At 40.5% G+C, this 16,815-nt stretch overlaps 1 protein-coding gene across 2 annotated transcripts; it reads right to left on the bottom strand.

Annotated features, from left to right (window-relative positions):
• Positions 1 to 4: 4 nt before the first annotated feature.
• plpp1a (phospholipid phosphatase 1a) lies at positions 5 to 16,379 on the bottom strand. 2 transcript variants are annotated; one of them, XM_083929882.1, is made up of 6 exons: positions 15,879 to 16,379; positions 10,750 to 10,901; positions 9,083 to 9,363; positions 4,153 to 4,210; positions 2,539 to 2,715; positions 5 to 1,486 (listed from the first exon to the last, which is right to left on the bottom strand). In XM_083929882.1, exons 1-6 carry the CDS (start codon positions 15,934 to 15,936, stop codon positions 1,367 to 1,369), a joined length of 846 nt encoding a protein of 281 aa, XP_083786008.1. In that variant the 5' UTR covers positions 15,937 to 16,379; the 3' UTR covers positions 5 to 1,366. The 2 variants fall into 2 exon arrangements, with proteins under 2 accessions (XP_083786008.1, XP_083786007.1); XM_083929881.1 differs by lacking the exon at positions 10,750 to 10,901 and adding an exon at positions 12,573 to 12,727 and having other exon boundaries at positions 199 to 1,486.
• Positions 16,380 to 16,815: the final 436 nt, after the last annotated feature.

Here is a 16,815-nt window from a genome sequence, read left to right as displayed (position 1 = left end):
CTCACATTTCCCACGCTGGGGTCAAAGTGTGCCGTTTGATCCGGTAAAGTTAGGTAATTGGCTTTTAATTTATTTGTCCTTCAGATCAGTTTTTTTTTTTCCCCATCATAAATATGTTCCTGTTGTTATTCATGGTGAAAACTGCATTATATAAATGCCAGAGGATGTAAACAACAGTTTCTTGTTACGGTGAATGTGTCAGCGTGGACAAAATACAGTGAACATTCATGCTTTTATTATTTTTGCTTACATGAGAAAAGTGGTTCATAATTACATTATTTTGATACATCTGGCTGAGAAGGTAAACGACAAGTCATGCTTTCATTTAGTAGACAGCTCATGACATAATACAGCAAACACTTCTGTTCATGTTAATGACTAAAATGGCTTTTCCTTTTTATTTTAAACATTTGTATATATTTAACTTTTTCAATAAAAGTCTGTATGGTGATTTTTTTTTTTTTTAAACATACAGATTATACAAAAGTACATTGTTGTCTGTCACTTGATGTTTATATTAGTTCTTTGATACATAGAGAGCTGTGATAGCAGCAGTAGCAGTCCAGCAAAGGCAACACGGACTTAAACTGACCATCTACTCTTCAACTCTCTGACCTAACATGATGCAAATCAAGCGTCCTCCTTGACTATATTAGGTTAAACGGTTGGAGAGTGAGACGGCAGCGGCCTGGAGTCAACAGCTCCGGGTGTGGGGCAGCGTTGCCCCCTGGTCTAGGATCAGCTTTAGTCTCCAGCACGTTCTAGCCTCGAGGAGCAAACATTCCTCTATAATTAGCCCTTTAAATTAACACTGGGCCCAAGGCAGCAGAGATTCAGCCTCTTCTTGGTGCTGGAGTCGACCTAAATCAGATCCTTGAGCAGACTTGACTCCAGGTCGGGAAAAGCAAAAAGCAAGGTTACATTCACAGGTTTCCAACCCTCCTCTCTCTCCCAGCAGTGGTCAGACCCTTTAGTGGGCGCGTGCAGTTAAGTCTTCCCACCAGCTCAGTAGATAGATACATGCTTAATGGCTCCTGTCTTTGCAGAATCTCTAGCCCCTAACCTACATCTGTCTCAGTCACTTAAGCATATCTACAAGGCTTGGGCAGGTAGTCACCACTTATTCTTCCAGATTGAGAACTGGTGCCTAAAATTATAAAGTCTTAAAAATCTGAACAGGCCTGAGGTGTAGCTTCCAAACGTTTCTTCACGAATGCGCAGTCATCTTCCGGCTTACTTGAAGTAACTGTAAATCCATGCAGGGTAATCGGACGAGAATTTGGGTGAGATGAAAGGCTAGAGAGCTGGGATCCTGGGTGTGCGTTTGGACAGCAGAGAGGTGTCGCCCTCCACCTCTTTGCTTAGCTTAGTTGGGACTCTCAAAGTGGTTTCCATTTGTTGGGGTCTCCTGCAGGGTTGTGTGTGGGATGTCGACCTCTTTATGGGCCTCTACGCGTGGCTTGAAAAAGTCAGACACGCAGAACACCTGCAAAGAGAAAGGAAGAGATTTTAACAAGGCAAAGGCAGAATGCGAGGTTTTACTATTGACATCTGTGCTTTGTTTGCAGAGTCGGATGAAAAGCTACTCTGCCTTTAGACTCTTTGACATGCACAGTCATGCCAGCTGTTACCCCCTGCCTCATGGTAATCACAACTAGATATCTCCTGGTTTTACCTTCATATTTAAAAAGGTTGGATATGTAGAATCTTTATTAAAAGCTATATTTAAAAAAATAATACTACACCCATGGGGCGTTTTGAGGGGCATAGAATGAAAGTATTGCTTTTCCATAAAAAAATATATTTAGTCTGATATTTTTTTTTTAATTGATGGGTTTGACAATGACTTTCTGTCATGTTCTGTTTACACTGTATCAGCCAATCGCGGCCGACATTGTGGGTTGTCTGTTGTTGCCAGAAACAAGGAATCATTTTTGAGTTTAGAGCTAGCAAATCGCTCACACACCACTCAAAGAAAGACTTCCAGTTGAAGAATGGCTGAAGTTAAATACTGATGTGAAATAAATTGATTAGTCCAAATTAGTCGTTACTCTGTATGATTCATAGGCGCAGGCTAATCGCTTGACACACTCGGCAAAGAACCCGGCTACTCGACTGCTTTTGATGATTTTTGTTGTTGCGACTACCATCTTGAGACACTAGATGGCGGCGTTCTGCTCATTCTCCATATTCAGCCTTTAACTGGTATATATACAGTATATAAGTGTGTATCTAATAAAAAGGCCCCGAAAATAATCAAAGTAAACAAAAGTCAAACTAATCTCTCATTGAGATTTAAAAAATCTCTTTTTACAAGAGAGTCCTGTCCATGACAGGCAGCAACACAGTTCCACATCTACAGACAAAGGTTAGAAACCACAGAGAACAAACAAATGGTCACACTCAGAAAGTCATTAAATAAAGCATGTACAGACAGAAGAGTCTGCTTCAACGTTATAAAGCAGGGATTTCAATCTGTTTAAAGAAACCAGCTCCTTTAGTTGGAAGCTTCAAGTCAGATAATGATGCATCACTTACCACCAGGATAGCCATGAGGGCACCCTGCAGGAGTCCAGTCAGCACGTCACTCCAGTGATGTTTGTAATCGGACACCCTCGACAATCCTGTGAACACTGAGGCGGCAATCAGGAAAAATTGGATTGTGGGTCTCAGCAGCCTCGCCCATTCGGCCTTTAGCCGAGCCTGCAGGTAGAGCTGAGAGAGACAGAGGGGATGGGGATTACTGGAAGATCCCTGCAGCGGACAGCTTTCCCATAACAGGGGCAGGGAAATGAGCTGCAGATGAGTGTGTATTTTTCCACTTCCACACTAGAGACAAATCTATCGCACGGGAAACTGTTGTAAAAACAAAATTCCTCAATTAAACAAACATCCTCTTTTTTATGTCACAAGGCATCAGCTCTTCCCTGTAGTTCCTCCTCCTGTCGTGTAAAAGGTGAAACATCTCCAGCGGGCCACATTTCACTTTGTCAAACTGACCTTGAAATAATCAAAGTCCCTGATAGACTTCCAATCTATTCTCAAACTCTGATATGATCATTAAATATGACGCCATCTCTGGAGGAAGAGTTATCGTGTTTCATCTGAACATCATGTTCCACTGTGGCATAAACATCAAAAACTTTTGTTTGCATTAAAAAACAGGGCTTGTCTGGACAAACAAGCTTACCCGCTTTATCCGGATCCATGTTTATCCTCCTGTAACACTTCATTTGTGACGCACACGCTGCCGTTTAATTGTGCGAGAAAAGTGAACACTCCAAGGGTTCGTAAGTGGGTGTGTAAATGTCAGTTACTGTTTGTCATACTTGAACTGCCACTCCATGGAGAGGGAGAGGGAGCTCTACGTTGGTGCCAGGACTTTGTCCCTGTGTCTATTTATATCTGCTGGTGTTGAATGAATCAGCTGCCTATAAAGTTTATCAGGGCTGGGCAGTAAAATGAGCTCAACAAACACAACAGAGGGTACTTAGAGATGCTGATCGGAAGAATCAGGACGGTTATAAAGGGCTACAATAAAGAAACACTGACGCACTGTAATTTAAAGCAAATGTTCCGCATTTTAGGGAATACACTCATCCGCTGTCTTGCTTAGAATCAAAATCTATTATGTGTTGTCTGTACAGATGAAATAAACAATAGCATGTTGATTATTGAGCTTTAGAGGTGTTGGTAGGTGCAGTTTGTTACCTTTGGACAGGCTGGCTGTTACCTGTCTTTATGCTAAGCTAAGCTAAAGGTGTAACCTTTAATTTAACCAACAGATCCGCTGTCTTGCTGAGAATTATGTGTAATAATTAAGTGTATTTTTTAGAAATATTGCTTTAAACAGAAGCGTTTCACAATTTCTTTTTTTATGCCTTCGATGACTGTAGCTTCATATTTTACGGATAAATTATTTGCTTTCTTTTGATATATTCTCTTCAAAAGCGTCAAACTAGTCCTTTAAGCTGCCGTGATCACAATGATTATTTAATTTAATTAGCTAGCAATTGATTTCTTAAACTATATTTGCTGTTTAGAATAATTTATTCAAGATCTGGTATGAATGCCCAGATCTGTTCTGCCACCCGCCTCTGAACACTGATGGATGAGATTGCAAATCAAAATGTAACTGGTTTAGCTACTTACAGCCAGGAACAGCATGCAGTACATGGAGAAAGAGGAGTGGCCGGAGTAGAAGGACAGCCTGCAATGGAAAGACAAAAGCATGACTCAACACTTTGCTATGTGCTTAATTCATTCATTAAAAAACAAACATGAGAAGACAATGAGATATCTTGTTTTATAATCAATTATCCATTTGTCAGCCACACAAACACACGTCATCCTGGCACAGCCTTATGGCGCACGTCCACAGGATGCGTCGTCCGTCCACACTTTCCATTCATTGTCTATGTAAGCAGCCGTGCAATGCAATTTTGTAGCGTCGCGGTGTGTTTAGAGAGCTGCACCCTCCTACAACTGCTGCGCCTGATTGGACGAACGCTTCACCTGTGGATGGCCTTCTCCCGGTTTTTAAAATGGCCCAACATGGCGGCTGGTTTGGAAACTGATTTTATGAAAAAAAGTTCAGTGTTTCTGAAAACATTTAATGCAAGAAATAAGCTGCTGAATCTGTCTTCATTTTGGATCGACAACCGTTTAAAACAAGCGCCCACCACAGCAATTTCCTGGTTGATCCAATACAGAAGTGCCAAAAACTGCAGATTACCCAGTGTCCACTAGGTGCAGTTTGCACAACAGAGCAGTTTCTCATTGATCCCCATGTTAAACAGGCCGATTACACAGCATAATTAAACCTATTTAAGGCCTCTGACAAGATGTTGACTCGAGGACGATTGGGTCAAGTTGAGAGAATGGACCTCGACAGAGGGGCTACATCCATTTTTTATACAGGCTAGGATTTAAAAGAGTGTCTTTAGGTTTGCAAGGCGGCGAGTCACGCTGGATGCCTGCAATGAGGAGCGGGCAACTCCACACCTAGTCACTCGATACTCATCTGCATGCTACCAGAAGCATTGCCAGGTGCCTCACATGGGACAATGAATGGGAAGCAGGTAAAATGACGCTCCTGGTAGACACTAACACAAGCTACTTTGTCTTAATGAGGGGCAAACAGCACGACTTGTTACCGTTGACGATCTTAAAACACAGACGCAGCAACTGCAAGGCTAATTTCTAAAATGTTTTCAGAAACACATTTTGGGGAAAGTTTTCAAATGAGCCGCTGGGTTTGCAACCCGGGAGCAGACAGCCAACAAATGAAAGCGTTCATCTGATTTAGGTGCATCCAAGAAGTGTTTGGGGGTTGTAGGAGGGTGTAGCCTGGATGTTTTATTTGTTGGTCAGTAGTCATGGAAGAGAATTAAATAACTGCTGGTGGCACGCACATCAAGCGATCCAAAAATGCCGCTGTGGAAACGCACGACTATTTAAGGTTGAAGGTGGAGTCGACGTTCTCCTGAGAGTGACGTCGAGGGGTGTGGTGGACAGTGGCAGCTAAAAAGAAACGGGCCCTCCAGTCCCCTCATCTGGCTTAGTTACTTCCTGTTTATAATAACAGTGTAATGTTTGTCTACATAATACACACAGAGGATGAAAAGCAATCATTTCTCTCTAGTGTCAACAAGTCAAAGTTTTCACATAATATACGGAAATATAAATACCTCAACATCGCTATCATCAAGTCATAATGTTAACTTTGAAATGCCGGGAAAACAAACGCCATTCCCGTCATCCTCAGTTGCACTTCCTGTTTAGTGCCAATTAGAAAATGTCAACATGCTAAAAAGCTGAACTAAGAAAGTGAACTTAGAACATTTTACCCGCTTAACATCAGCATGTTAGCATTTAGCTTAAATCAAAGTCAATCTTGTTACATTACAAAAGAAACAGTCAAATTCAGGGGACACATTCACCCTTTCATCATTTGTTCAATTTAATGGATTAGTGCGAAATTTGAGGTGAAAAGGAAAACATTTCACATGTTTTCAGCTTTGTTAATTTAATATATATATATATATATATATATATATATATAGACAGAGTAAAGCAGAAAATACTCAAATCTTTAAAGACGCTGAAATCACTTGTTTGGAATTTGTGACTTTTAAAGTTTTACTGATTGGTTAAAGAAGCCGTGCCCGAAATACTGAAAAGAAAAGTGGGCTGGGATTGACTCTACGCGGCTCTCACAGACCGTTCGCCCTCATGCTTGTGGCTTTAAAAAAAAAAACAAAGGAGAAACTCAGATTACAACACACACAGAGCGACTTTATTCTCTGCGCAGGACGCCATTATTCCATTAAATCTTTACCTCAAAAATATGTGTTTTCTGCTATCTTACTGCTCTGAATGTTGAGCACAGCTCCTTTAAGTAATGTGAAGTTAATCATTCCTGTTTGTTTCAGCACCAACAGACGAGCCAGGCTTTGTAAGAAAACCCAACTGGCAAATTAAATAATAAAGGTGACCTCTGTGCATCCTCGACATTAAAACTGCAGGTCGGTCAGACCCTGTGAGGGCTCCACTCACTTTACATTAAAAAAAAAAACTGTGTCCCTTCCAAAAGAAATAATATTTTTCGTGTATCTACAGTAGTGCGACTTTCAAACAAACGCACATGCTGGTTGCGACAGGCCTTTGCTCTTCTAGGGAAGTTAAACTAAACCAAGGAAGAGTCAAATTACAGTAAGATGATCCTCAGCAGGCTTCCACAACCTGCTCTCTCCTCTCTCCTGCTCTCTCCTCTCTATTAACCCCAAACAAACACACACACACACACACGCACACACGCAGAAATATAATGTGTCCTGACATTAATCTTGAAAGCCCCGGATGTCTGCCTCCAATCCCTGGATTCTTCTTTAGGCCTGCTGATAAATGTCTCATTGTCTCATTAAACTACTATACGCTACACTTATACTACTAAGTACACAGGCTGCAGGGCAGTGATGGGGCCACAGGAAATATCAACGACAGTGCACCCCACCCTGGTAAATGCACAGCAGACAGATAACCCAGAGCGGAGAAGGGTGAGTGGGCACATTTCCACTCAGCTCAGGGAAACTTCCTCTTGGACAGAGAGAGAGAAATAGAGACGGAAAACAACACTAACTAAAAGAATAACCGTTTACCGTAAAGCACAACTGAAAAGAGCAGAAAGATCCTCACAGCCCATAATTAACCCTTTTTACACATACAATCGGCACAGCTGATGTCACTATTTAGGTCTCTGCATCTATAATTACCGCCTCTCTCGGTGGTCGTGCCAACATCATGAATGAGAAGTGGATATCCCCTCCTCTTTCCTTCTGCTCTGAGCTGATAAGGGACAAAACAGGCTTTGCATTCCTGTGATATTACTCAAACTTTCTGGTCTCGTGTGCTGCAAATGGTTCATCTCTCTAAAAAAACAGTCACATCCTCCGTGTGCAGACACTGACTAGAAGCTCAGCGTTGCACAACCCCACAGCGGCATGCTCTAATATATCTGCTATCGCTGTTTATTTAATCGCATAATTATTCAAAGGTTGTTCATTTAACCTTTGCTCTTTTTACTTGCACCACAAGCTTGTTACAAAACAATGGAGCGCACAGAGGTTTAGAGCTTTTTCTGTCAGATTTCGCTAATCTGTAACCCAGATTAACCCAGAGGGTACACATTTAAATGAGGGGAAATTTTAACAGCAGGCATCTAAGGCTGCAAGTAATTAAGCAACAGCTAACGACAGGCCGCCGTATGTTATTAACATTCACAGCTGAGGGGCTGTTCAAGGTTCATACACCTTTTCCATGTTCATATTCAAGCACTTTTCAGGTCCATTTTCAAGCTTTTTCCAGCACATTTTTCTATGAACACAATCATATTCAAAATGATTATATCAAGCTTTAATTTCAGGCTCTCCAACTTTATTTTATTTCTACTCTATAGCTATTTCTTGTGAAAGAAATACAGATAAAATTTCAAGCATTTTCAAACCCTGAAAACTCAACATTAAAACGGATTTCAACGCCCGCAAGAACCCTGTATATTAAACGTTGGCAAGTCCTATTTAAATTGATTTTTATAAATAAAGAATAATATCCAGAGTAAAATAGACCCTCCTGGGGATGCTGCCTGGACGTAGCCTACACTAGAAGACAACGTTCATAAATGACACGAACACAAATCGATTGAGCCAGCAAACCCGTGTTCTGTGAGGTTGAATGACTGTTGTCAAAGGACTCTCGTGGCTTTGAGAAGAGCACAAATAACAAGCATGTGAAAAAAGCGTCAGCTACCTGTTGGAAAGGGCTGTCTGACAGCGAGGTAAAGCTCCACTCCACCACGGTTAGGCCACAGAGGAGGGTTTTAGCTAGCTTAAGATATGTGTTGAGTGATAAGATACTGAACCGTGCAAAGGAATTAGACTGCCTAGGCATTGTAGGTGGTTATTATACCACAGCTATGAACCAATCAGATTGCTTTGATTAAAAGATTTATAATGATTATATCATCGATTCATCTGCAAATTATTTTCTCAAACAAAACAGTGAAAATGCAGCCTAAAATGATCAATATTGAAAGTTTGTTCGATTGTATAAAAAGTCTAAATCTAAAGAATATTCAATTCTGGCTCAGAGGGTAGAGCAGGAGTTTGGTCCTTGGCTTTCCCAGTCCACACGTCAAAGTGTCCTTTGACAAGACACTGAAGCCCAAATTGCTCCTGAAGACTGTGCCATCAGTGTCTGAATGATTAATTAGTTCCTAATGAGCAGGGGGCTCCTTGCATGGCAGCCTCTGTCATCAGTGTATGAATGGCTGACGAATGGGGGAAAGTGGCAAGTAGTGTAAAAAGTACCTTATAAGTAAAAGTACATTTACCATTATAACAACAAAGAAAAGCATCAAATCCCCACATTAGAGAAGCTGCGACAAGAAAGTGTTGTTTAAAAATAACTAAAACAATCCTCTCATTATCAAAACAGCTGCTGGTTAATGTTGTGTCCTTCCAATAAAGTGATTCATTCAACTCTACATTCATCCAGACAGGTTCTGAGGTGAAGCAATACACACCTGCCCTCATTGACCATCCTTGCGTTTCCAGTGCAGGTGAAGTCTTCCATATAAGCCCCCGTCGAGCAGTTGATGGATTTCCAATCGGGTTTGCACACATCCAGGAAGTGCGGCCTGAGCCGGCCAATAGAATACTTGGCTATGTCGGTCAGAGACTGGCTCATGGCGGCACCAAAAAGAAAGGTACCGATGGCTTTGTAAACACAGGAAACGTAGCTACCGAAAGAGGACTTGGATTTGATGCGATTTAGATAAACTGAAAGGCACTCGCCAAAGATCATCTGTAAAGGGGGGAGGGAGGAGAGGATACAGAGTTAGAGGTTTTTACAGATATACAAAAAAACTCCAAATGAAAATGAAAGGTGCAAATGAATGAAAACAACACCAGAGCCTGCAGTATTCACTCATCATCACTAACTGATCAACCGATTACACCGATTTTGTGGAACAGTGTTTCGGAGTAGTTTGACCTTTTGGGATATATGCATTCACTCTCATGTCAGTACGTCAAACAGCCTCCACCAGCAGCCAGTTAGCTTAGCATAGAGACTGAAAACTGGGGGGAAAGCTAGCCTACTTCTGTTTTTGTACAGATTAAACCAAAAAGGTATAACAGCTGTTGGTTACAGAGCTTTGGAGGAGCTGGAGGTGAATTTTTCACCTTTAGATAAATGCCAACTCTTGCTCTTTCTGCTAAGCTAAGCTAATCCTCTCCTGACTGTAGCTTCATATCTAATGGGAAGATATATGCGTGGTATCAATCTTCTCATCGAATGCGTGGAAGGAAAACAAATGACCTAATTTCCCAAAATGTCAAACTATTCCTATTAGATAAAATCTTCATAACATTTAAGAGTAACATGTGACAAACATATACGAGAGATGGAAATATCATGGCCACAGGATGATGTCCACTTAAAATAATATTTAGTTTGATCATAAAGTTTGAATTAAAACATGCCTGTTATTAGATCTCATAGTAAGACAGGTGAGCTTGTACGTAGGTATGTGTACGTAACATGTCAAAAAGACTGATGGTTTAAGTGAATGAGTTTGTTTCGCAACAGATGACAGTTCCAGAGGGCGTACATCCATCTAAAAAAACAGGCTTGTATTGCTACCACTATGCTGTCTGTATCTTCAAAATGAGTTTGGCTTGTTTTAATCATATTTAAGATAAAACCTGCAGGATTGAAAGTTTATAAAACTTAGTACGAGGTTATTTTCACTGTTTATATACTGAACTGACTGAGTCCCTCTTGTAGCCTCTTTAAGTGCTCTCACATATTTTTCATTCCCATTCTGCATCACCTGACCGAGGTTACCGCTGCGCTGCTTGTGCAGTTTCACATCTGTCATAATGCAAAACTGTTGCAGCAGCTGCAGAATCATTTAGGGCTGGTTTCAAAATAAAAAGGTCTGCCTCAGGACACCTGTCTGTTTCTTCTTCAAATGTTATAAAGTTTGGAAAACATTTTCTACAACATGCAGTTAATGAATTAATTTATGGTTAATGATAGTGCAGGCAATTAAAAACACATACATTATTACAGAATAATGTATTTAGCAGCAGCCATAAGAGACAAGACAAGTTAAGAGTGTAAAAGTGCATAAAGTGAGCAGTACAAAAGAGAACCGTGAGCAGAGAACAAAACAGATACACTTACAGTGAGTATCGTGACGGGAATCATGACACCTCCTAACAACTGATAGGAAATGGTGTCTTCTTTAAGGGGGTACTTGATTGAATCATCATTACAGAAAAAGCCCCGGCGGAAAGGACTGTGTTTCACAGTGAGTATTACAAATGGGAGTCCAGCTAGCAGAAAAGCAATGAGAGAAAAAACAAAGGAAAAATAAATACAGGTTACAAGATCATGTCAGTGGGCCCTCTACCCATGATGCACAGCAGCCATGACCCACGGCGGTGTTCTTGCCAACTTTCAGGAACATTAGTGTGCAAATATTAGTGGTTAAAGTGCTGGCTCAACATGGATAAAGAATAGATGTTAATGAGAGAAGAGTGCAACGTAAGAGCACAATGGTGACATTTCTGAGAAGGTTATTGAGCCTCACAGCCAGTGAGAGGAAACAGAGGTTTCACAGACGCCCATGGGTGATGAAAACAAACGTTTCATTCACGTCCACCTTGACAAAATGCAGCTTTATGTTCCTTCTTCATCTCTGTTTCAGCAAACCAACCTCAACCGCTTCCTAAGACTGACTCTCACACGCCAAAACTATTCTTCCACACTTCCCTTTGGCAGACAAGTGCACGATGAAGTGAGCTGTTAAAACTCCAAAGTGTTACAGACTGGGGTCGTGGGTGAGTCATGATACATAAAAGACTACAGACAAGAGATGGAAGAGATAAATTACCGCTATCAAAAAGCAGGAACAGAAGACAGAGACACACCAGCAGCCCTTTCTCCAAAAACAAACGCTCTCTTCCAGAGGAGCATTCCAGCTATTTTAAGAAACAGAGGGACCCAGCACGCACGGCTGCTGCACTTATTAAAAACAGTGACAGGAGAAAGTTCATCCAATAGATTAACAGTAAAAACAAACGGTTTAAATTCAAAGCAAAACCAAAAATATCTGGCCCTATAGGATGATTAAAATCTCTATAAACAGTCTACTTTTTTAGCAGAAACCTTTATAAATTCTGCGGTCGTAATGAGATGTTGCCAAAAGAAATAGAGTCTTTAACATGACATGGTTTAACATTTCTTTTTTGATTTGTTTTTAAGTGGACATCCTCCTTAGTTCTTGATACACATCTCTAAGAGCTGATGTTGGTGAACATCAGTAACATCCCAAGCCTCACGGCGACATAAAACTAAATTAAACATAATTTGCATGTCTGGTTTCAATACCAGGTAGCTGTAGCGATACATGAACACATCCTACGTCAGGCTCTGGAAATGTGTTGTTCTTTAATGTACTCGTCTGTCAGTCCCAGAAGACCTTTCTCACAGCAGACATTTTGACTTGCCATCGCAGGAAAAAGCACAAGTAAAGTTTATTATAATAATGGCTGCTTTCAATGTACGTGTGTCAGTAAACACGTGTGCATCACACCAGAGTCGAGGCCCTGGCTAGGGATGGGGAGTGATAAGATAAAAAAGGTTGTTATCGCTTCTGGTTATTGGTCCAATTCTTTATTGATTCGCTTACTGATTCCAGGTCAATTTTCTGTGTGGAAAAATGTCGGCCTACACAGTTTTTCAGCGTCAACGCAACTGTTCTACTATCTGAGTCTGAATGCTGTGCAGGTGAAATGAGAGAATATTTGTAGGCAATCAATTTCTAATCAATTTTCTTTAACAAAGCCAGTCAGCATACAATACTGGTTTCAACTGGAGCGGTTCTTTGTTCCCATCCCTAGCCCTGGCACACCTTGGGGCGAGTAAAACTTACTGGTTACACCTGCGGTTGACAATTCAACATATTTGCCATGAGACAGGGTCATTAGGTGACTCCTACTTACGCAGCTAATGGGCAGCGTGAAGCCCACAGTGTAGAGCACTGTGGAGGTGATTGTGCTGTGGTGGAAAGGGTACTTGATGCTTTCGTCGTTACAGAAAAAGCCCCTCTGGTAGGGGCGGATCTTACCCAGGTTAAAGGCTGCCAGAGGCAGGCCCCCTGTGGACGGAGAGATCGGGAAGAGGTAGAGAAAATGCATGGCAAAGAAAGTGATGGTACTGAAACAAAGTGTCTGTCAGATAGAAGTGAGTTTTTATAACAAACTCAAGTGCCAAACTGTGACCCCCAACTTTCAAGCAGCCCAGTTAAAGCATAAATCTGGTTTAATCTAGATTTTCCAAGTGTAATGTAATTTGTAGTCAAATTAAATGAACAGACCAAAACCTCAACGCGTTAATCCGTCTCTCAATACTCTACAACACTCAGTCCCAAGCCCATTTGATCATACTGAAGGCGTAAATCTTTAAAAACAGATCACAAATATGTACTCTATTTTTAGATGATTTCCTTAAACTGCTGAGAACTGTAGCTTTAGGCAAACGGGAGTAAACAGTGCATTTACAATCTCTGTAGTGATTATTTACAGTACAATGACATGACGTGTATGTGGGAGCGACAACAGTGGGGCTCTTTGGTGCGTTTTTAATGGGTTTTGGAAAACAATGGCACAGAAAATATAGACAATAAAAGATAGTAGGATCTGTTCATGTTAGTTTTGGCCTATCATGGGATTTGTTCATAACGTATCCATCATACAGTGAAAACACTTAACAGCAGTGACATTACACCAAAACATGATGTTATCTGTGGGCAGAAGGGAGGACTGGAGGAGCGTTTTCTGTTGGAGCACTGACTCGCATTGGTGTGAAAGAAGCTGTGGACAAAAGCTAAGCTCGCGCTATAGATAAAACACCAAAAAGATAACAGAATTGTGTTAATAGGTTTTGACAGTTCAAAGTCTGGGGGCAATGCCGCTGTCACTTCTCGGGTTGTTTAGCCCATTTAGCCCATTGTTTAGTGGAGAAAAGACATTTGTTCATCAAATGAGATGTAATGCACAATAACAAGACACATCCACAGATACACACATACAAAACACAAAGATACAAACTTCCTATATGCTATTTTTTAATTCAGTCGGTCACTTCTGCAGCTGTTGCCACCGTCAGCTGTGCCATCCTCCGTTGATCGGCTACAACAGCTGGAAATGCCAGAAAGTCCGGACAGAAACCCACACGGGCCGAAGTCACTTTATGACTGCGGCCGTGAGCTGTGTTACATTTTAACTTGTTCTCATAAACTTTTGCAGCTAACAGACTTCCCAAGACAAACACACTGACAGAGAGAAAAATGTGCATGTTTTAACATAAATACGCGAAGACTCACTGGCAGCCCGCTCTCAGTAATTGTGTTAACCAAATTAAATCAGCTGTGTAAGCAAACCAGGGCAAATGTAGCCTCTCCCTGCACTTTATTCAGAAAACAGGACAATTCTCTTCATTTTCACATTTATCAAGCTCAGGAGCAGAACCTTGCTACATGTATGTGCATGTTTGGTCCCATGCAGCCGTGCATAACTGTTGGGAACAGCCTCGGTCTGGCGCCAGATTACCGCAGATGCTTGGTTATAATCTAATAGTCTGTGTCATTAGAGAATCACGAAGTTGGCTTCTGCATTATTCATCCAAACAGCAGAGGCAAAATGATTCTTACTGTACAAGGCACTTACATAATTATGCAACATAAAGGATTTTAAAGTCTTAGTCATTTCCTCATTGAAAAGTCCAAAATCGAATTGAACTTACGGAAAAACCAAATCAAACACGCACATTATTGCTAAGAAGAACTACTTTGATATGTTTTTGGAGGGGATCTATAATTTTAAGATATACTGTGGAGTGTGCAAGGGAAGTTATAAATGTATGAGTCACGGTACATATGACGTAAAGCTGCAACTAATCAACAGGAAGAAATTATCAGCAACTATTTTTGATATTCGATTCATCTTTTTTTCATGGAAAAGATGTTAGAAAATGCTGTTTTCAGTCTCTCAAACATACATTTTTTATCCGTTTTATATCATATCAGACTGAATCACCTTGGACTGTGATGGATATTTTTCATTATATTCTAATAAATAACCAGCAGATTAATTGATAATGAAAATACTTGTTGGTTTCAGCCCTACTTCAATATAATTAATATAAGGTGGATGCCAGGAGTTAAGTTAAGCCTAAGCTTATGTCCAAACTCTTGTATCCTGATATGGTTCATTTAATATCTCAATATATATCATGATATAGCACGTAGAGCTGTTTTGACCTCCCACAGCCCAAGACAAATCAACTGAATAAAGCTGTCATTTATAAAGGAGTCAGTCAGTGGAATTCATATTAACATCAGAACCATCAAGGGTAAATATAAATTTAAAAAACACAACTTAGCAGATGCTGAGTGAATCCATGACGCCCCATGTTTGCTGTACTTGTTTTACTGTAAACTTTAAAATTATCATGTATTACATCAGTTAAAACTCACTGTTCTCCTGCAATGGTCTTTTTACCGAGAGGTTAAAAATGTTTGTACAATGTTTCTGACCTTTGTGCTGTGATAGTTTTTGTACTGTATATATGTTTATATGTCTGTGTACTGTTTTTATGTTGCTATTAGCGACCACAGCTGTGGAAGTTAATGGAGATCTGAATAGAGAAAAATAAAGAAATGTTTTCTGGTAATTCAATAGTCATAGTAATTTAATAGTCTATATGAAATAACCACATGGTAAAGCCTACTTTTGTTCTTCTAAACTCCTGTGGGGATTATTCTGTGGTTGAATATTTCCACACACAAATGCTTTAAACAACATAATTGATATGATTCATTAAAATAATCATTCATGTCACATTGAGTAAATTATAATGAACTATATCCTCCATCCCTAGAATAAATGTTATAGTGCATTCTTGCATAATGCTGCATTCAAGACCAATCATAACCATCGTCTTTGGAGTGCCACTAATTTACATAAAATACAAACAAAGAACATGTAACTTTTGATAAGATTGGGGTGAAAAATATAGTTTAAAGCCTACTTAGACAGATTCTACACACATATTCACAATAACACACACACATTGTTAGATAAGTGGCACATTTAGAGATTAAAATCACAACAGTGAACATCTACCACTCCCTTCACGTGATGACAAGCGGTTAAATATCCCTTCAGTGGGATTATTATATCGGCGTGCAAACAGGCTTAACCTGCAAAATTACCAAGCAGTCAGCAAAAAAGCACTCGCATACATACCTAGAATGAGACAGGCTACGTCGAGCAGGACAAAGGGGATTCCTCTGGTCTCGAACATGTTTGCTCTTGTCCGTCTCTGACTCGAGTCCCTGGGTTGTGGTGCGTCCTCTCCTGTAATAAACACCAGGGGATGATGCCCCTCCTTGGGACGTCGCTTCTGCTGCTGCTGCTGCCGCCGCTGGTGGTGGTGGAGGTGCGGTTGTTTCCGATCGAGTGGGAGCTCAGAAAATGTTAACAAATGGTGCAAAAACACAATGAAACGTCGACGCCCTCGTACAGAACCAACAGACCGCCCGGCAGCGCATTATCAAGAGGATATGGCGTTGTTGTTGTTGTTGTTGCTGTTGTTGTTGTTGTTGTTGGGCGGTGAGCTGCTGCAGCTGAGCAGATAACTCCGCACGTCTGTCATGCTGTTTTTTGAAGCCGTTGAATGAAACCAACTCTCGCCCTCACGGAGCGTCGGTCATTTGGACTCACACCTGTTCACTGTTGATGTGTGGAGCCGGCGCATGCGCTGTTTGATTGACCCGAAAAGCTCCCGAGAAAGACGCGGCTGGTCCCCCGAGATTTGCGCCAAAACCCTCGCGAGATTTGCTCCGAGCCACCTGTACTAACTTATTTATTTATTTAAAAGATTTATACATTTGCGATAAATAGTATAACTTAAATTGTATTTTAAAAAGTAGCAAATACAAGCAAATAGAAAAGATAATAGAAAGATAATTCATTTTATCAGTAAGCATTTTTTCCAACAGCTTTATTTAAAAGAAGTTCACACATAATACATATTACAAAAGAAAATGTTTTTTTTAACAGCCTCTTCATTTGCTGATTTTGTGATTACTTTAAAGTACATTTCCATTTCTTTTTTTTTAAACTACATAAAAACAAGGGTTTTCCTTAGAAATTTTCCTTTTATGAATATGAAATGTTACAA

Source organism: Echiichthys vipera (assembly GCF_963691815.1).
Source record: "Echiichthys vipera genome assembly, chromosome: 16".
In the NCBI taxonomy this organism is placed as follows: Eukaryota; Metazoa; Chordata; class Actinopteri; order Perciformes; family Trachinidae; genus Echiichthys; species Echiichthys vipera.
Note: the sequence above shows the minus strand (reverse complement) of the source record. Positions and strands in the feature narration are given on the sequence as shown.